General features: G+C 38.9%; 1 protein-coding gene across 2 annotated transcripts in view; it reads left to right on the forward strand.

The window, feature by feature from the left end:
• The window catches only part of TSPAN12 (tetraspanin 12), a gene marked incomplete at its 3' end in the record, with an annotated part of 45,435 nt that overhangs the window by 15,814 nt on the left and 7,515 nt on the right, over positions 1–22,106 (forward strand). The window contains exons 3-5 of one of the 2 annotated variants that reach the window (XM_082014194.1): positions 286–421; positions 15,465–15,539; positions 19,875–19,982. In XM_082014194.1, coding sequence (XP_081870320.1) covers positions 286–421; positions 15,465–15,539; positions 19,875–19,982 — 319 coding nt within the window. Of the gene's footprint in view, positions 1–285; positions 422–2,667; positions 2,737–15,464; positions 15,540–19,874; positions 19,983–22,106 lie in introns of those variants that run through there. The other variant, XM_082014195.1, reaches the window with a different exon arrangement.

The following is a 22,106-nucleotide window of genomic DNA, read 5'->3' on the forward strand; positions in this document are numbered from 1 at the left end:
CTAGTGATGGAACAGGGCTTCATTGTGCTACATACTGTGCAAGTGCAGGACAGGAAGATTGCCTTTGCTCCAAAGAGATTTCGGAGAAAGCATTACTTTCTGGTACCTGAATGCAGCATTTGACTTTAAAACCATGAAGAAGAGATTTCTGTGAAATGTATAAGGCACTGGAAATAACACACCTGCTAAACCACTGTTTTAATTTTAGTGGCTATATTATGTTTTTCTGCTGTATCATTTTTGTTTGATTATGCTTTTTTTGGTTATGGTTCTAACTGGTTTTAGGGTGGAGGAGGCCGTCATTTTGACTTACTTTCCTGTGGTCCACCCAGTCATGATTGCAGTCTGCTGTTTCCTCATCATAGTTGGAATGCTGGGCTACTGTGGAACAGTGAAAAGAAATCTGTTGCTCCTTGTCTGGGTACGTTTCATAACCTCTAAAACCAGCTAACTTCCGCTTTGCTTCAGCAGCGTAAGGAAAGTTTTAATCCCCAGGCACTAGATAAATACTGATTATTTTTTATTACCATGTTGAGTTATGATATTGGTGAGGAATTGTAATTGCAAAGCACACAGTGGGGAAGAATTTATTGCCTAGACTGCATTATGCTGTGACTGAAAGACAAGCAGTGTCTCATTTGCAAAAATCCACTTCATTTAGTAGAGGAGTTGCTAAAGGGAAAAATAACTCAAGCTCTTAAGTACTAATAATTATCGGAACGTGAGTCTGAGTGCTCTGAAATAAACCCTTATGCTACCCTTTTGACTCTTGGTTGTGCAATAGCTAAATTTTTTTGCTTTGCTTTATCCTCACAGTTGACTGTGTGTGTAAAGTAACAGCATTTGTAGCTGATGAAAGTTAATTCTGAGTGCACTCAGAAGCTTTGCCTTTTCTAACGTGGATGTGGAACCTTGCAGTTGAATTTAGTTGTGAGCAAGTTTAAAAACAAATTCCAAATACCCAGCTTTTTCCTTGTGTTTGGAGGCTACGTAATTGAGCCAACAGCAGCTGAAAAGCTTCTCCTGTACAAGGTTCTAGGTACAATTTAACTGTGATGCAGCTTTGACTGTCAAGGGAGCCAAATGCCTTTTTCTTCATTTGGAAGTCAGTGAGTTTGAGGGCAATTAAAAAAACAAAACATACAAACAAAAAAAACCCCAAACCAAAAAGCCCATCAAACTTGCACAGATTTTGAAGGTGTAATGTAGACTATGGGCAACGCTGAGATCAAGGAGTGCCACGTACCTGCATGCTTCTTAGAAATCGAACTGGTAACATGAGGATGAACTTGTCTTTTAGCATGAGGATGAGCAGGATTCCAAACAGTTTGTAAGCGTCAGATAGTGGGAGCAATGGATGTGAAAGAGGTGTATCAGACTTGACTACCATAATTGCAGCAGGAGAAAGTGGACTGGTAAAATCCTTCAGCTCTTGAGAATATCCAGGAGGCTTACACAAGTAGAGTTGGGCTCCTGCTGTTTTGTCACTGCAGTGGGTGTTGGGTTCTTCCAAAGTGCATATGGTTGCATTTTGCTTGTGGATCTGTGCAGGCTTAAGTATGTGATACCTGGACATCGCAAATTTTGCACAAAATGACCCAAAGAAAAGTGAGAAGCTGGCTGAGATTTATGCAACCTTTGCTTTTATCTAATAGGACATATTATAACTGCAGCTAAAATAGTCGTGAAACTGTACTGGGGTTTTGTATTAAAATGTCTTTTTTATTTGAGAGGGTTGGAGTAAGCTTTATTTGAGATTACCAGCTGAAGGTCTGCAGCAGAAGTGTCCCTCAATTGCAAGAGGGCAAATGCTGTTTCTCCTTTTGGATATTTGTTAAGCCTGTATACAATATGAAGATTGTTGTTTCAAAACTATATAGTTAGGAAAAACTCTCAATTAGGTCTGAATACTTTATAGTAATACAATAGTCATGCATTTTTTATTTCTAGATCTTAACCTTGCAATGTTAAAGTCAATGGGAACAAGTTCTGACACAGATGTTACTTAGTTGTGAGCACTTGCATAAAAATATGTATTAATGTAATTTCATACCGTACAATTATTTATCTAGTAACCTTTCTTACATACTTTAAAAGGTCTTTGTACATATATTTGTTTTGCATAAATAGTGAAAGTATTAAAAGATGGTAAACTTATTAAGCCCTTAGTTTCTATGGTAACTTTATAAGATTATTTTCGTAAAATGTTTTTTATTTTATAGTGGTGATTGTTTTTAATGTGAATTAAAATTAATTAAAAGGCAAAAGCAACTATATGATGTAGACCAGTGCTACACAGTATTTGAAAAAAAAAAAACTTATAGTTTTTGGTATAAGCCTTGAAAAAAATCATAACTAATTAAAACAAAAATGAAGTTAAAACTGGTTTTGGCCTTTAGTTTATTTAAACTTCCAGTGAAAAGAGGAAATCATTTATAGCTTTCAATGCCATCTGGAAATAAATTACTTAAAGTGTGTTTAGGCAGTCAAATTATACTGAATCAAAGCAAGACATTTCTATCGTTTTAAATTGCAATATTTCATTTTCAGGAGCCTGAGAATTTGCTCTTTCTAAGCAAACTGATAAGCAAACCTAAATGATATCTTCCTAAGTATGCCATTGTCTTTGATTAATTGTTAAATGAATGCAATTGTGTTATACCACAGAAGTATGCAGGCGTAAGTCAATGCTTCATTCATCAGACTAATCAGAAACGTGATGAATCAACAAAATGAACTTTTGTACAACCAGATGAACTAAAAGAAAAGAACCTTCATGTAAAACATTAACAACCTCTTCAATCATGCTTTTAATCTTCTTTTTGAAGTACATGAACAGCCGTAATGATGGCATGCAGAGATATTTGGATACAAACCTTGATGTTCATGGCAGCATACTAATTGCTAGTACTAATGTTGTTAATTGAATTGGATTTTTGGAACAATTTAATAAAGCATAAGGACCATAAAATATATATATTATGGTGTTAGATATTTTTAATACAACTGAATACATAATTATTTTCATTTGTTTTTGAAATTTTATCTTGCAATTAAATGCTTGAAACCTTCCCAGCGTCAAATGGGGCATAAATATAAATTGAACTAACATTTACTCAGCTTAATAGTAAGAAGATATAACAGCTCAGTCTTCTGAGGTGCATTCTCTGGATTATTTGTAGAACCAGCATTTTAAAGCTATGATAATTTAATTTTAATTGCTTCAGGAACACATAGTCCTGAAGGCTAGTTGGTATAAAGAGCCCGTATATACCTTAGGTGTCTATAATATATTTATATTTTTATGTCGTGAATGACCAACGTCCTCAGGTAGAAAAGTGGCTGTGATGCCAGCCTAAACTGGAAGATCTGGACTCTTCCAAGTCATTGACTTGAGTGTACAAAAAGTCCAAGGATGAGAAACTAGAGTCCAGGTTTCCTGGTGCTTTTTACAGTTTTTCAAACAAGATTTTTTAACTTATTTTTTTCAAATCCAGAACCATCCTTTGCCTCTTCTCTTCTGAGGCTCTGTACACTTTGGGTTATTTTTAAAGTATGTTGTGCACATAACCTAACTAAAAAAAAACCCCAACAACAAAACCTGAAAATAAAACACACGTGCATATATTCTTTAAGATTAATATCCTTATGGGTGTGTAAATTTTTTTTGAAGTTCTTTTTTTATTAAGACAACAAGAATAAACTCTGTTGCTTGACAAGAAGACCTTCATGAAAATCCCAGTGGAAAATATTTTCCTGGCTGGAGTTTTCATTGCAAATTCTGGCATTTATAACTATGTGTTTTCTATAATTACAGCATTCAAACAGCAGAGGATTCAAATTTGTCTGCATATGTTTTCAGAAAGGGGAAAACTGTTAGAAATATTTGATGGTCAATAGGGCAAATCCTTTTACTGATTTTTATCATAAAGTTGGCAGAGAAATAAATATTCCTCAGAGCTAAACGTTAGACCCTGTTGGTGTGTGGTCAAACAGCTTGTTAATTCAGTTATGGCAGAACCTGGTTATAAATTGGAACTTGGCAGTCTAAATTTTCTGTTAATTGAGTTGAAACACAACCAGACAAACCATTATTGAACGAAACTGGTCTTTTCTTTCCTTTAAAAGCAGGCAAATATTTAATAAAGAGAAAAGATGAAATGATATTATGTTTTGGTTGAAAAGGTAAACTGGAGATATGTGACAAACCTACCCTGAACGTGGCTGGTTCATATCAGTAGTTCTCAGCCAGCTAAATACAGTGTTGATGAAAGTGGTTTCTGTGAAGTCCATCTGAAAAATGACTAGGAACTACTGACAGTATCACCACTTGGGGCAGATTCTTCTGTACCCATACACCCACTTCAGTCCACGTGGATGCAGAGGTGATAGGGGTGATTAAATTTGGATATCTGCAATGTTGCTAAATATCAATAACTGCTAATGTCTTCCTGGAAGGCACTCTTACGCTGTGTGAAATGTTAGCTGCTCCACAGTACCGCAGCACCAACTAATCTGCAGTACTTGTGTCTACATTTGGCAAGAATTAGTATGAGAGGTTTAGTGGCAATTAATTTTTTGTCATCTTTTTTTGTGGCAGCATGTATTTCTGCAATAATACATAATTTAGGTAATTTGTTCTGTAATAATAAAGGATATTTGTCTGATCCATGTGGACTCTTACCACAGTTACAGCTGCTCCAATACCTTGTACTAACGTTTGGCACTGGAATTGTTATTTACCAACCAGAAGTATTTCTTTGTTATTTAACTACCAAGCATTGAAAGGGAAGAAATAACTGACAAACACACTTGGTGTAAACCTGTGCAGTTTAGAATTAGACAGGACAGAGATTGAGTTCATTTTCATATTTTGTGCCTTTTATCAGCAGCTCATTTCCGAATGTGATGTGAGCAGGAGGAAAACAGAGATTCTCAAGACAGGTTGGCTTGCCTTGTTCAAAGACTGGTTTAAATGGATTTATAATACTGTAGTACAGATTTGACGAGAAGACAGTACTGTGCTAAAACTCAAATTCAGATATTCAGTGGGTAAGTAAGGGGCTGGACATTTAGCTTGCATTTTGGAATGCTGCTTGTTTGACGTTCCACTTATAAAAGACACTTAAAGTTCACCAATTTTTATTACACCCTAGTAGTGTCAGGTATGAGTAATTTTCTCAAGAAAATAAATACAGAGCTATTTTTTTTTCTTTACGTATTTCTAACTTGCCATTCAAAGGTGAGCTGCTTGAGGAGATGCCTGCACTAATCATTATTAGACATCTTTTGCCTTGAAATGGGATAGAGGGTAAGCTTCTTCCCTGTTCAGATCAGGATTTTTAAGGTTCATACAAATTGTTAAATTTTGAGATCGGTGTTGGGAATGCAACAGTGACACCACAGAGCAAAGCTGGGCTTTGCAGGAGTGGGTGTACTCTGCAGGGCTCCCAACACAGTGGAGTGGACTACGTTGGTCCTGGGGTCCAGTGCCAACCTTTCTATCTGCCAGTCTAAGCCTGAGGTGGATTTTGTTGACCTTGTCTTCTCCGACATAAGTGTACAGCATGTGTATGTACTTAAAAGACTTTTTCAACAGCAAGTACTTTGAAACAGTGCTTAATTTTCTTAACTAGTAGAAGGAGCTTATAGACAAGAGATACAAGTTGCCTAGCGTTATGGGTTATTGGGGGGTGTTCAGAGATGAAAGGTGCTGCCGGCTGAACAAACAGCAAGCAAGAGCAGCTGCATATTTGAGCAGCATGGAGGGAAGAGTTGTTGGCGTGGAGGAGCATGACAGGAATTGAGCTGGTGAGAGTGTCCAGGTCTTCTTGTGAATGCTTGGCTTAAATCCAGATGTTTGCTGTGCTCATGGTGATGATCTGCTTCCTTCACCCAGGCACTTAGTAGGTGCCTTGAACGCAAAGCTATGCTGTACCAGAGCAGAGGCAGCATGGTACAGTTATCCTGTGGCTCAAAGTAACAAGAATTGTCCAGCCCTTTGAGGGCTATTCAGGGAAATGCCCTTGACTTATGACAACAAGGTTGGACAGTGCAGTTATGATGCTGTTAATTAAAATGGGGGTTTTTTGTTTGTTTGGGGTTTTTTGTGTACTTCTGCAATAGTGAAGAGCCACTTGCTCTTCCTTTTGGAGAAAGGTACAGTGATAAGTTAAAAGGTAAATATCTGGTGACAGTAGTCACTTTATGGTTCCAGAATGTTTTCAGCATGAAACATGCCGCCTGGACTTCTGTGACACACTTTTCACTGCATGCTGTACTTTTAGGCTCACCTGATGGGGTGACTACTTTGCCTGTTCTTGGGGACTTATGTCCTAAGTATTGGTTTTACTAGGTGTCACTGTGTCCGGCCTCATGATCCCAAACTTTTGGAGCAAGCCCTGTTCCTTTTATCTTCCTTGTTCCTGTTTCCCCCCCGTTTGCACTTGTTAATCTGTTAATATTGCTTCCTCTGTCCAAGTTCTTGAAAGTGATTGATACCCAGGGCAGTAGAGACTGAAATGGCACCAGAGCTGAAAAGAGCTCTGGAGTGATACTCCCCAGTGAGCAGAGCAGGGAAAATAGTAATAGAAACGTTGGTGAAGTGGAACAATGGAAGTGAGTAAAAGATAGGGACTGATATGACAGTAGGTTCAAGGAGCTGAGGCTGTGGAGGCTAGAGAGCTGGGAGGGATACCAGGATGGAAATGAGGAATGCTGCATCTTGCCTGAGAAAAGAAGATGAGGAGCTGCTGAGACGGTATGTGGTCTTGCTGCCACAGTGCTTTTATTCCCCTCTATCCTTTCCAGCTCCTCTTTTCTCGTTGCTGCTTTGCCCAGAATATTTCCTCTGCTGCAAAGAATGGGGAATGGGAGAGAGCCTGAGAGCAAGGAAGGAGTAAATGAGTAAACAGATCCACAAAGCCCAGCCAAACCTCCGTGTCTTGTCTGAAATGCAGCTCAGTCTCACCAGTGGGGCATGCCTTGAAACTGTGGTTCAACTGCATTCTTATTGACACAAACTGAATACAGAGTGGATGTCCTGTCAGGTAAATTAATCTCTTTTTTTCTTGCCTAATCTTGCCCTTTTTGACTAATTAACCACAGAGACACTTTGCTGCACACTCAGGGACTGCGATATGGGTTTTATATCTAAGAGCGCTTCTTCACTCAACATGGTGAATGCTTGAAGTGTTTTGGGGCATGCTGAGGCAGAGTTATTGTGTGTATCAACACCAAATTGGTCTATTTTACAAGGAAAAAGGATTTTCTTGACTAAAGAAGCATTTTTATGGTGTTTAGTTCCTTGGTAGAAAATGAGAAGAGGATATAGAGATATATCTGTGCTGTGTTCCAAAAATCTGTGCAGAACAAGAAACTTTAATTTTTAATATAGATCCTATGAAATAAGGGGAGAAAAAGGGGGAAGGGAATATTCTAAGCCATGAGGAAATTATGATCTAATGTCTATCTTTACCTATGTCCTGTTCAGTACTTTACCGTGACCTTGCAACAACTCTTATTCCTTGGAGTTCATTGACTTGAGGTAATTGAGCCTTGAGCAGATAAATCCTAATAATTTTCTGAAGTGTATTACTTTGGAAATAAACAAATGCACATGTTTCATTATATAAGCAAAGATTAACTGTTTAAGTAAAAATTTAGAACAGGTCATTAATAACTCACAGAAGAATAGAGGCTGTGAGCAAAGTTCTAACTATTTGTTAGTTAGAACAAGTTAGTTAGAACTATATGAACAAGAGGGTCAATCAAAATAACTTGGACGGATACCTTAGAAAATTAAAATGTTCATTGCCATTAAAAAAATGTTTTTTTGATTCAGAAAATTAGTTAGAAAGGTTTTGGAAAAAGTGGTAACTATTTATATAAAACTTGGACTTTGCAAAGGTCACAGGCTTTAAGATGTTTTGATAAAAATTTGTGATCTGGGAAACTGAATCTAAAATAATAGAGATACTTGATCGTTTTGCTGTGGAATGTATTTATTTTGAAGAAGTGGATGGCATTCAGTAGCTAGTGTTGTAAATCGGTGGTTTCAGCCCGTTTCCTTGTTGACTTGTGACTGCATCTCTCACAAATTTCTGTGTTGTCAAGCAAGTAAACCAAATTTTAAATTGGAATGACAAATGAACTGTTACTCCCTTCAGGGCAGGGCTGAGGGAGCTGGGGAGGGAGGAGGAGGGGCAGGGGAAAGTTTGCGCTGCTGGAGTGGATAAACAGAGGATTTCAGTTTTCCATGCAGCTTGTCTGACACCATTTAATGACTGTTTGCTCCGTTTTTAAAAAGTATAGCTGGATTAATCATTAAAATAACCTTGTTAGTCTGTAAACCGTAACAAAAGTAAAGGGAACCATAGCTTGTAACTTACTGAGGGAGGAAGGACATCTTACTGGGTTTTGCACAGAAAGAGTCTGGTTCCTGTTGGTGATCCAGCAGTGGTGGTCATCTGATGTTTCTCAGGGTGCAGACAGATGTCTGGATGGCTTGCGTCTCAGAAGAACAGGGCTGACGCTCTCAGTCTGTTAGCCATTGGGAAATGCTGTGCATAACCCTCTGAAAATCTTCTGGCATTTGTTTTACATACCATATACTCTGGTCTTTTAGAGATTCCCATAAAGTTTCATTCTGCAGCTGCCCTTGCCCTTCAGCCCCTGCCCTTCCCTCCCAGAACTTTCCTTGCCTCTCTTGCCATATGGACGACGTTGCCCAAGAAGGTGGTGTGAGCACCAGACAGCAAGTCTGAGGAGGCTGGACTTGCTGATCAGCAACTCTTCATTTGCTCTGACATAAGGGTTGTGGTTTTTCTTGAGTCTGAGGAAAAAAATATGTTTTATATCTTCTGGGAGAAAAGAAAAACGCTTGGGAGGAGAGTGGTAAAGCTTGAAAAAAGTTGTTTATTAAATGAAATACAGAGCACATGAACGATGATTCATTAATAAGTACACTGATCCTTCAAAGAAAGACACATTTGCTCAAAAATGGAAGGATTTCTACAGCCTTGTAGATCAGATTCTCCAAAAGCTGCAGCATCCCCTGTGTTCTCACTTTTCTTCACCACGTCGCACCTTCTGACTCCAGTCGTTAGCCCCTTTCTGCCATTGCCATGTGCTTTCATATACAGAATACTCTCTTGCCTTCTCACTGTCTGGAAGTCGGCTTAAGAAGTAGTCAGTATTTTGAGTAAGTTGTGTGATGGGTTATATTTGTTCTCTAGGGATGGATTTAGTAGTCTGTGAAATCTCCTCAGGTTTTCTAGGATGACAGTAGTTAACTAGGAAGCTGTCAGAACACATGAAATAGGGTCTTAATCCCAGTAACAGGAGCATCGTGCAACATGCAAACCTAAAGGCTTGAGGGAGGAAAAACATGAATTAAGCCATTCTTGTGCCTTTCTAGTTCTGATGAAATTTGGGTTGCTGCAGAACCCTGTCTCTGTTTTGCGAGTTACCCACGCTTCCCAATCGCACTTCGAAACTGCAGACAAAATGGTCGTACCGTGTTTGGTACAAGCGGGATCGGGAGGGCATGACTGGGGGTGTGTGCAGGTCTTTGACTCTCCTTGTGCGTGGGTTAACAGCCCATGGATTTTACAGGTAATAGTAGCTGGATGCTGATGAGGCATTCCATAGGTCATTGGTCAAAAATTATTTAACCCAGCTGTGACAGAATGAAAAAACCCACGTGTTATCACTTCAGGAACGTGCTTGGGTGTGCATGGCTTTGTAGTACGGCTGCCTTACCTGCCTGGGCTGCTTGGCACCAGAGGACCGTAGTGACTTGTTGGTTACTAAGTACCCTAAGTCATCAAATCCCTATGAAGGCTCCTGCTCTTAGCTTTGTTTCTGGCGTGATGCTCACACTAGAGTTTGAAGGGCTTCTTTAGAGGACGATCATGTGGTTTTTGTATCTGTGCCGATGGGATTATCGTGGCGGCTGATAACAGGGCACCGGGTGTTCACATTGCCCTGGCTGTTTCACAGACTACTGCAGGACGCTAGAGTTTTAACTCTAGTTTTTCTTGGCTAAATGTAATTAGAATTTAATATTTCCACTGTCAAAAAATCTCTGGAGAGATTCCATGTTCTTGGAAATACTTTTGAGAAGGTCATTTAAAACGGGGAGTGGGGTGGGAGGAAGAGCAAAATTTTTACAAACTCCTTCCATGTACTGTGTTCTCTTAAGTCCCAGTTTTTCCATCATCCTCTTGCCATGTTAGTAACAAAAACAAAGTTACTTTTCACGAGTTCTTTTCACCTGTGCCTGAAAAGCATAAACAAATTATATTATATGATTAATTACAGGAATTGCGTAGCATATGCAAGACAAAAAATATCTAGAACTACAGTAAGAGTGTTGTACTACATTTCAGCAAAAAAAGTAATACATTGTGCCTCACGCTTTCTATCCTGCCCTGCAGTTACCTACGATTGCAACCAAAAAATCCTGTACTCTGGCTGGAAAGCCATGAGGGAGAGATTTTTATGGTGAGAGTCACTTCATGTATGTGCTGTTCACAACTACTCTCTGAACAGAGTGGGAGTTGTTGGAACAAACGCCTTTTAAACAAATGCAAAATATCTTAGATTCAGTAATAGTGATTTTGTGCATGCATTTGCAATATATTTGCTATTTTTATTTGTGTTTGTGTCTACATGGTTGAGATGATCAAGAAAGAAATGTGTTCCTGTAATGTATATGGTTGTGGTCGTAATGGTGATTTGCTTAGTTGGGTATAACAAATAGAATAGCAAAAAATCTGTCATAGTTTAATTAGGTTAAATTAATTTTGTAGTTCAGTTTTTAGCCTTAGATGGAGAGATGGGAAGATATTTTGGACATATGCCAGAGCATATATGCTCCACATATGGGCAGTGGCACATACGGAGCTTGTACCCTCTTATGGGATGCCATTATGGTGTGCAGGAATTTTATTCAGACTAAAACTTTTGATCCTATTTAGACAAGCCCATATAGATCTTTCTAAATATAATTTTGAATTATTTTGATTTTTTTTAATGCATGTTTGAAAATACCGTGTACCTTTCTAGTGGTTCCGATAGCCGTTATGCAGATAGCTATCTGAATAGCCATCTGAATTGGCAAAAAAACTGTTACTTCAATGCTAGTACCCATTTTTGGTTTCTTTTTTTTCTGTCTTTGATTATTTACTTGATGGTTACCTCCCTTCTGTGATTGAATTTCGTATCATTGGATTTCCAATCAATATGTGCCACTATCCCACTGTCCTTTCTGTCTTATATATGAATACCCTGTGGAAATGGACTTACGGTTGTCTGACTTGCAGAAGAGCAAGACCTCTCTGGAGGCTGTTACAGGTTGTGGTCGCTGAGTATGATCTGGGAGTGTCTCTGCACTAGGAGGTGGTACTGACTGTGGTGGGCTTCCGTGCTGCTGACGGGTGTGGTTTCTGCGTCAGAGGTTTCAGGGCAGGATGAGGCTGTTGGCTGTGGTCACTTACACACCTGTACCACACACAGAGTATTCCAGGAGAACAGGGTCTGGTGATTATATAGAGAATATCTTTAATACCTTTCCTTGGCCCTTCATACCTCTGCCTTTATATCTCTCTGAAAGTGTCTTTCACAGTAATGACTTTGTTTCTGTTCCTACTTCTTTCCTGTTTACTCTCGCATGAGAAAGGAAGAGGAACAGGATTCCCCTGAACTCCAGTCCCCAGTTCCTTCACCTCTGTTTCAGGATCGATGTGCTGGAAAAGTACAGTTGTGTAAGTCTCCGCAGGCTGTCAGTGCTCCAGTTCTGTGCTCTGAGGATGGAGCCACACACACATACCCATCCATTGCTGCAGAAAAAAGAATCCAGGTGCTTGTGCAAAGTTCCTGGCATTAGAGGAGATACTGCTGTTGGAAGGCTACTGCTTTACTGAGCTGCTACATTCCTTCCTCCCCTGTGGCCGGCGGTGGTGAGCAAGCTTAATGAGGAGGTTGCAGGAGAACCAGCTCCTGTTAATTGCCAACATCCATTTGACACTGCAGGGGTGCTGAAGTTTAGGATGTTGGCAATATGCATGTCTGTGACTGAGTGAGGAGCAGTAAATATCTGCTGGAGTTTTTTGTTTTGTGGTTTTTTATTGGCAAATATTTTTACATTGATTTGTTACTCTCGAAAGAGTTTTCTACCAGCCTGTTAGTCATTCAGCTTCTCTCAGGGAAGCAACATTTTAGTTTTTTCACAACCTTGTTGGAGGAAATCCTTCAGTGAAACTGCTTCCGCCGGGTTTGTAACAGGATGAAGGCACCACTTCAATTTTCTAATGGCTTTGCATATTCTGACGAGGGAGATAATGATAGTGATTAGCAATTGCCTACAAAAGAGAAATGTTAAAAGTCATAGGATTTTCCATGTAAAAGGTCTCTAGGTCTTGAAGTGATCATGGCTTTCCATTAATTGCTTGTAGATTTTTTTTTTTTTTTTAATGATAACCTGTAGATATCTTTGCAAAAACTCTTTGCTCCCTTCTGTGCCTTCCTCTCTCCCACTGGGTCCCTGCCGGGGGGAAAAAAAAAAAAAAGAGAAACAAAAAAACAGTAGAAAATACCTGGGCAATGTTCTCAGCGCTCAAAATCTGAGTGCTCTGAGGGAGGTGTGCTGTAGAAGGTAACATCAGTGACCTGCTGGCACGGTTTTGAGCATAATGCACAATAGTGCTCCTCAGTGAGTTAGTCTGCTTTACAAAATGTAGCCACTCAGCCCATAGGAAGAAATATTAGCCGGGTCCCTGTTTCTGGCAAAAAAAGCCTAAGTGTGTAAATGCAGGAAGATTCATTTAGCATTCAGACTCCTGTGGGAATTTAATTGGGGATGAGGAATAAACATTGAAGCCAGTAATAATTTCTGTATTTGGAAGATGGAAATTAGGGATAATAAATTTAAATAATGGTTAGAGGTTTTTTCCCACACAACTTACATAAGAATTATTTGTTTTGCAAACCATTACATTTAGAGAGGTATAATATTCCCCTTCAATAGCAGAGTGAAACTGAAGCTCCTGTGTGCGAGTTTGGTGTGCTTGCAGTTGCTCAGTTCCTAGCGTGTGCTTTCATGTGTGTAAACTCTTTGTGTCTTTTCTTGTCTTTTGCCTTATGCACAGATGATGTGCTTTCTCAGGGCAGGCGGCTTCATTCTGCAGTGCTCTGATGTGTCCAGAGGTAGCTAGTCAGGGGTTCTCAATTCCTGGCAAACCCAGAAGTGGTTTATGAGTGAATCTGGCTAAGTAGTTTTCTATCCCAGGCTACATTCAGTAACTGGGGTAAATCTTGGTGTCTCCAACTGCTACCACAAACTTTCTTGACTATATGCTGACAAAAATGAGGAAGTTTCAAATGTTAAGGTTGGTGAATGAATGAAATATTATAAGGAACTGCATGTTAAGAGTTTTCCAGAGAATGCCATACGTACACCCCCAGATGTATCGCTTTCACCATGATCAGTGAGTTTTATGTAAGATTTGGGGATAGCAGGCAGTCTCAGGCTTGTTACTCAATTAGAGTATAAAACCACTGAAATTTTCTTAGACAGCTGAGAACTCAAATTCACTTTTCACCAACACGTTTAGTTGTTCTCCCTCTTGAAAATGTCAGTGTTAGCCCTAATGTCCTAAAATGTTGTTTTCACAGGAATTAAGAGCTAAAGCTTGTGGCATTCTTTCCTCCTGTAAAGTAGATTTCCATGTTTTTTTAAAGAACCCTTTGCATAAGTTGCAGGCACTACAGTGGTAGTGGATACATTGTCTAGAAGCTCATGAATTTATTTTTTAGACAAAGCATCACTGTTCTGACAAGGTACGACTCAAATTTTTTCCTCTTTTGGACCTTTGGAGCATGAATTTATTGGTTATTGAAGGCCTATACTGGAGCTCTGCATGTGCTTACAATGTTGGTTTGTAAGGATATGCGATGTGATGTTCAGCTATAATGACTATGAAGATGCAATATAATGTGGTGGAGACCAGTAAAATGGGACCTTTTTTTTAAACACCGTCTTTATCAAAGAGACTTTAGCAGGGGGAGAGTATGAGCACAGGTTTCTCTTGAAAATTCACATGAGTATTTTACATGCATGTTTTTAATTTAGCTGTTTGCATCTACAAACCTAACTCGGGGATTTGATCAGCAAGTAGAAGTTAAGGCAAGACACTGTTCAGTAGCTGCTGAGGTATCTGTGAATTACTCAGTTCCAGACTGGGTGAATGAAAAAGTTACCATGTAGATGACTGTTAAATCCTAACGCTTGTGGATTTATGCTCTCTATTTTAAATAATACCACTTATTGACCTTTTAATAGAAAAAAACCCCAAATCAGTTACCTTTAGTATATGTTTTGGGTTGTTTTATTTTGGTTTTTTTAATACCTGTCCTAAATATATTCCAGAATTCAATTACTAAATTAGAAGCCTTTTGGCATGTATCCTACTAATGGAATTCTATATTTATTCTATTTTATATTGTGATGGTGTTTTTTTGATTTCCAAGTAAAACGAAATCCATGAAGACTGTAATTTTAAGTCTTGTGTACTGAGAATAAGGGGGAGCTCAGTCCATTGACACAGAAGAAAGTTTGGAGTTGAGAATGAATGGAACTATGCTTTTGCTTCAAATGAAAGATAAATGGGTTACTTTTAATAGAGGACACGAGTCAAAGAAATCTTCATTTCCATGCTGCTTTACCCTGCATTTCAGGAAGGGTTTATTGATGCTACACAGAAGGTAGTCCTGTAGCAACCAGGTTTTTTTAACTGTGATTACCAAGACCTGTACAGCTTCTTCATTTATACACATATTTTCTATTGTTAAATAGTTCAAGGGTTACATCTTGTAATAGACAAAAATTTTTCAATCCATCTCAATAAATATTTGTACATTTGTGCCTGACCTCAAATACCTAAATCACTTTGATAAGAATGCAGCTTTCAAGAGCCTTGTTTGTTTTCATCTTGTCAATTATCTCCATTTTCTCCTTCCTTTTTTTTTTCTTCCCCTTTTTGGCTATTAGAATAATCTGTAGATGTTGCTTAAATAGATAAAGCTGAACAAAATGATACTTCTTTTTTTCACATATATGAGGGGAAAAAAGATTGTCCTCTTCGTGAGAGTTTTAGCATAGTATGTCATGGTAGCCTTGTACTCTTAGGCAACAAGGAAATTAATTTGTTTTCTGATGGTAATATTCAAATGCTTCATGTTAATTCAGTAAGAAATGTCACGTAACTTAAAATTTTAGAAAGTTTGCTGCATGAATCTTTCATAACTTTGTTACAAAAATGTATTTCAGATTCCATGTGAATCCACATTTCAGTCATGTGAAAAGTTAATGAAGTCTTGAAATGTCCTTTAATATTTTTAAGTCGTCTTTTCAAAGTTAACCTGAATATCAAAAATAACTAAGGCCATTCTGTTTTCTGCAGTACTTTGGAAGCTTGCTTGTAATATTCTGTGTTGAACTGGCCTGTGGTGTTTGGACCTATGAGCAGGAAATAACGGTGAGTCAGAAAAGGAGGCTGCATTTTTTCAACAGAAGAAAACAAAGATTTCCATTAGCTTGCTGTTTTCTAATTGCTGTAGTGTTTATCTTTGTTCATTATTCTGACAGTCTAATTTCATGTGACTGACTTTTTTTTAAACAGAGAATTCTTCTGGGAAAGCTTGTCTGTCTGGAAGGTCCTCTCTGGGTTTCTCCCCACCCCTTCTGTATTTATTTGAGTGCCAAATTCTGCAGCCCCTGATTTAAAGACTTTATTTTTAGTTAAGTCTTGCTTAGACAGGTTCTCATTGAAGTCAGTGGAAGTTTTGAGGATAAGATATGAACTTCAGGCTTAAGATGAGTATTTTGAGAGAGGAGATGTGAGAATTTGAAGGGATTTTGCCCCTAAAGGTCTTCATGTTTTAAAGAGCTACATCTGAGTGTACTGCGTTGTAAACAGACAGTATGTTCTTTCAATAGAAGACTTGCTGTCTGCTGAAATCTTTGTGCTGCCTCCACGAGCTATAAATGCCAGTTTTAAGCAAAAGATGTCTTAGCTATAAAACACTCTTCTGTAAACTTTTGAAGAGGTTTTATCTCTGTCTAGTTTTTATAGCTGTACCAATCTTTAATTTTCAAACTGAAGATTTGTAACCATCACACAAGAAAATGGGTAAGTATTGAGCAGAAATTAAACTGAAATGTTACTCTGCTGGATGCTATATCCTTACATCTTGTACTCAGTCTGGTACATTTTGAGTAGAGAAACAAATATTTTATTTGAGGTGCCAAGATGTGCCCAATATACTGGTCTTTCCAACAGTGTGTAGCAATTCCATTGCAGTAAGATGGGAGGGAGCCTTCTTGGTATTTACATGGTACTGCAACCAAAGGAATTTCTGGCAGATTTGAAGTCTGAAGTTACGTGGCAGCACTTTGCATCAGCATTCATTCCTTTGCTGTACAGATGCCAGAGGAGTGTTGTGATTAAGCCTATCCCTTTACTTTAAATGTCAGCTTACACTGATGCTTTTTAAAATTGGGAATGCAGACGAGAGGCATGCTTCATCATGTGGGCACAGCTGCCCTCTGTGGGGTTTTTGCCAAGGATGACTGTTTCAACTAACATCCATCTTTCCACAGAAACCTTGTCAGTGGAAGCTGCCTGAAACAACATAGCCTTCAGCACACCAGTATATGACTTTGCTAGCCTTCACTATTTGGTTGGAAAACCTGAGGTTAGGGATGTGCTTTAGTGTGACCCCCAAGCTTCCAGTTACCATCTGTGCTACTGAAACCCAAACCAGGGACAGTTTTATAAAAGCTAGTATAGCCCTACCATGTGTTAAGGCACTGGTGACACTGCATCCCTCCAGAAAAAAAAACGGCTGTCCCTTTGCCAAAAGAAGTAGTGCTGACCTCCATGTCTGCGCCTTCTGCAGTGGGTTACAGTGAACCCAGACACTCCACGCTTCTCTGGTTCTTCCTCTCTCTGCCAGTTCGAGAGCATGAACATGAATATGCAAACAGAGGGAGCAGGGTAAAAAAAAAAAAAATCAGCAACTGTTTTTCGTTTTTGTCTCTCATTCTCTCTCTTTATGCTTTTTATTCCTCAACCCTGAAATCCCGTGCTTTTTTTTTGTTTTCTCTTTCCATCTGATTTCCTCTTCTTACTCTCTTTGTCCTAACACTAGTGCTGTTCATGTGATGAGGTGGGCCAGACTCAGGTTTCCTGCTACTGAGATCCATAGGGAATGTGGCAGTCTGGAACAGCACAGTTGTTTTTCAGTGGTTGTTTCATACCTGTGCAGGTCACTTCCCTAGAGCATGCTTTCTCCTACTTGATAAAGAAGACTCCCTCTTATACCCATGGGGGTGGACTTGATGTCACGTTGGTTTTAACATAGCATGAAATCACAAGAGCCCCTCGTGGGTTTCAGCGAATCAGTTGGCATTAGTGTAGGTGGGTGGGTGATGTTGTCAGAAATGTCACCGAAGCATATCTGCCTCTGCTAATCCAGTATGGGCTCTCCTTGGCATGTGGACAAGTTGCTGTAAGAGTCCTTATATAAACAAATTTCCTTCCAGCTCATGATAGCTCTCAGCATGAAGTGTGCCTCATGACTAACTCATTCCACCCACAAGATTGAAAAGCCAGTGTGTGTCCTCGGCTCACTTGGGCATTGGTCAAGCCTTGATACTCATTAGAAAAACAATAATGAATAAGTAGATCTCAACAGCAAACCAAGCTTTACAGAACTTATGCTAAAATCAAGCCAGCATCTCTAGTTTTTGTCTACACACTATGTGAAAGTGTTGGTGTGTAGTCAAACAAATGCATCTCAAAATCATGTATTGTTGTTCACTACTGCACGAGCTGAGGGGAAGCTATTTAGTAGAACCATCGATGTTTTTAGCTTGACATGTTGGCATTCTTGGAGCAAAGACACAGATTCCGATATCCCTCCTTAGCTCCAGAATTCAAATTGCCTTCCTACAGTGGAGTATAGTTTGTTTTGATTTGCTTTTAATTTCCTTCTCTCACTTCTTGATTCCCACCCCCCCCCGCCCCGGCTTTCCATTGTTTTCATAAAGAAGTTGGACGACTTGTGTTACATGCGTAACCTTGGACTGTATTCAACTCAAACAAGAAAATAAAAAAATAGTCTAGCAAATATGACCTTAATTGCAGTGATATCAAATATTGTCCAAAGAAAGCAGAGTGCTAACTTCCAATATAGTGGAAAGAGAAATGCATCAATTACAAAACCAAATAATTGTATTATAGTGACCAGTGTAAATGTGTGGTAGAAATATTCTGTGACACTGTTTTAAAGTTTTTTTAGTACTCTACCACTAACATATTTTTCACGTGGACAATTGCGAGTTCAATGCTTTATAGCTTAAGAAATAAAAATTCTGCTAAGTGAAAGGTGTGTTAAATTTCTGCAATATTATTAATGTGCTTATATTAATGATATATGAAGCTTTATCAGGGTGTCAGAAGTGGAGTATAACCTAGCAGTGGTAATGAAATATTATCAAATGGTCTTATTTGGATTACACAGTCAGGCAGGCAGTGATAGTTCCTGTATTTTTGTAGAGCATCTATCACAACAAAGACCAGGCTTCTTGGGGAAGTATTGTGATAATTTTTTTTTCTTAGGTTACATTTATTGCTATTTTCAGAATGCCCTTACTGTTCACTCCAGATTGAACTGGATGACTAAGTCACAGCCACTAGAGGAGCTGGGCTCCCAGCCCTCCAAATGAAAGCTGGTATCTGTGATTTCTTTCACCATGACTATTAAGGCTAATGGGAACAAGGCAAAACTCAGCATGAACAGTATGTATGCCTAGAAGGGCAACTGCAAAGTCTTCAGCTCCTTGTTTTAGTTTTGCACACTGAAATTTGTGCTGCTGAGCAGAAGTTAATATCTTGTCTGGACTCTTAACTGCATCATATGCCAGCTGCCATAGCACTTGCTTCTGTTGTTTCTAACAAATTACTGACTGAGGGTCATAATCTGACAATGGAGAGCACCAGCTCCTCACTTCTGAGTAGTCAAATTTGAAAGGAAAATAATTTGAGAATCCTTCTTTCAGAAGAAGAGATTTACAAGGCCATGTGTGTGTGTGGAAAAAAAAAAAAGCTCATAGGGTCTCATGTCTGAATTTCCTTGTTACCGTTCCTCAGCAAGATACTGAAATCGACTGCATTCAGGATACCTGCATGTGGGACTCCAGGCAAAGCCAGAAAGCCACTGAAAAGACTCTCAGAGTAGAATTCATCTTAATTAATTTTATATATTTAGAAGTTAGATGTTTAAATCTAAGTTTGTCACCTTAGACAGTGAAGTAGACTTGAGACTTCAAGGGAATGACTAACCTGCTCTCTTTAAAATATTTATCTTGAGATGAATTGCCCCGTATGACTGTCTATTTCTTTCTATTGACTAAGAAGACACTGGGGGGAATAGCTAAATTGGGGCAGACAATTGCCATCCCTGATGACTTGGATGGGGCTCAGTTGAAGTTTTATGCCAGGTAAAAAATGTGGTAATGATATAGTAAAATTGTACCCAGCTATCTCTGAATCTCTCCAAAATGGAGCTCCTTTTCCAGTATATAAATTTGGAAGCAAAAGATACAAGTAACCTTACCTGATACTTTAATAAAGGCTCATAAAGTCTCAATATCATAAAAATGGAAGCACTTGTTTTCCTGTTTTATTTGAGTACGAAGTTATTTTGGTCATCGCACTGGAAAGATCTCAGAATAGATGGACGTTCTGGGTTTTGAGCCACAAGCCAACTGATCTGTTGCATGAATCACTTTTCTTTCCTTGCTGCAGGTTCCAGTGCAGTGGTCCGATATGATCACGCTGAAAGCTAGGATGACCAATTATGGTCTACCTAGGTACCAGTGGCTGACCCATGCTTGGAATTTCTTCCAGAGGGAGGTGAGATGACAGTTAATCATAAGCTGAAGTAATATGCGCTTGGTAAATGTTATTTATCTGCTAAAGAAAACGGTTTGGTTTTAAGTGAATAGGTAGATAAATGCACGTTCATTTCTTGTGAAAACCTCATGTAGTGATGGTATCTTTTAACATCACTTGATATCCAACTTTTGAGCTTTCGTAGGCCCTAAAGACACTAAAACACCAAAAAAAAGAATGTTATTAAATTCAGTTAAATTGCTAACACTGCCTTCTCCTTTGCCAGTACGGTTAGGACACCAATACCTTTTAGGATTATTATAACATTTAAGAATATGAGGTATATACTATTAAAAATCTGCAGGTAAAGTAAAATGAATATTTCTATATGCTATTTCAATATTAAACTGTGCTCTGTAGGCTCTGTTAGTTTCCTTTCATGGAGCTGTCATAGTTAAGATATGTGCTTAGCTGGAAATGAGTGGGAAAGGAAGTTTCCAAAAAAGATGCCAACACTGTCTCTTTGGCTGAGGTTAGAGAAAGTGCTCAGAGTTTTTATTTCCTTTGACTAGGAGGGTGGGAAACAAACCAAAAATCTGCCTTGTGTATTCAGCTTTGCCCTCTAATCTACTAAAATTCAGAACTGTTTTTAAAGAATGAAGTATTATGTTACAAAATCATGAAATTGCCCGAGGTAAAACCCATTAACTCCAAATATAACTCACGTGCAGGAAGAGAACTCTTTAAATGCCTGTCATTGTGCTGCCCTTGTTGAAATGTTGAAATCTATCATTGTTGCACAGCTTTCCTGTTTATTTAAACATTTCCTGGCAGCACTTGGTTAGTCTGTATTTATTCTAAAACCTGAAAGAAAGAACGAGGACTACATGAGGTTAAACATCCCCCACCCTCCCCAGTTCCCTGCTCTGGCTATGCAAGTGTTCTGTGAAACAGAGTAATCCTTCATACGCCGGTAGAGTGTTTGTGTCTGTTCTGTACCTGAAATAACATAATCAGACGGTCTTGATTTCCCTGAATGGAGCTGATACTGTATCTTGGTTTAAATATATAGGCTGAATAAATTAAAAGCTGTCTCTTATACTCCTGGTTGTTGTGGTGTCATCATAATGGCTGGTTTTAAAATGTATATTAGTAATAAAAGTTCAAGCATGCCTTAACTCTTCCAGAAGAGAAAAAGTTCCTTTCAGAAGTTAGCTTTCCTATATTCCATCTCTGACCAGAGGAATGATTTGGGGAAAGTTTGAAGTGAACTGAGAAGGCTCTTCTACAGCTCCAAGTTAATTCGTGGGCTTTCATTTTTATTCTGTTTATTCATAACTCAGACGATGGATGTGCGAGCCTCATATGTGCTTTATGCCTGAATGACCACTATGCTCAGGGCCCTTACTCAGTCAGCATTGCAATTTTTCTCCTAAAGAAAAAAATTGTAATTTGAATTTTGTTCCCAAAGGTTCAGCTTTGTGCTCTTTCTTCTGTATCTTTTCCCATCTCTCTCAGATGTTAAATGTATTTTTCCTCCAACCCCCTTGCTAGTCTAATACCAGAGTTGTGACTCTGTTAAGGAAGATGGGAAAGGGTCAACTGAAGTCAGGAAGAACTGGGCAGGGGGAAGAAAAGATTTGAGAGTAAGAAGAGGATGTTTAATGAGGTTGTCTTTGCAGTTACAGTGAGGAGCCAAAGCTTGAGCTTTCCCTAGACAGTCACTTGTTGGGAGGATTTTGACTGATAATGAACTGATAAAAACAGGGACATTAAAGCTGTGGTGAAGAAGGAAGAAGTGAGATTTGTAAGAGGACTGGTGAAGTCAAGGCACAGTGTGTGCTAACATGGTGTTTGGGCACTGATCGGCTTGATTGTGGCCGAGGAGTGGTGTGGTATACAGGACTCTGGCTCTGAAGCAGGTAAGGAGGGGGCAAATGTTCCCAAGGCCCTGGGTCAAAGGAACCAGGTGATGAATTACAAACACTCAGGCTGGTACTGGAGAACATCCAGACAGAAGAAAGCAGCATCTTGTTCCTGCATCAAGGATTTTTTTTCCAATCGTATCAAGTCCCCATCTGATGCCAGAGAAAATCTAATGTAGCTGCTTCAGCCATTTTTTTATAAGAAAGCAGCTAGGAATGT

The sequence above is a fragment of the Phaethon aethereus genome (assembly GCF_964289735.1).
Source record: "Phaethon aethereus genome assembly, chromosome: 1".
NCBI lineage: Eukaryota > Metazoa > Chordata > Aves > Phaethontiformes > Phaethontidae > Phaethon > Phaethon aethereus.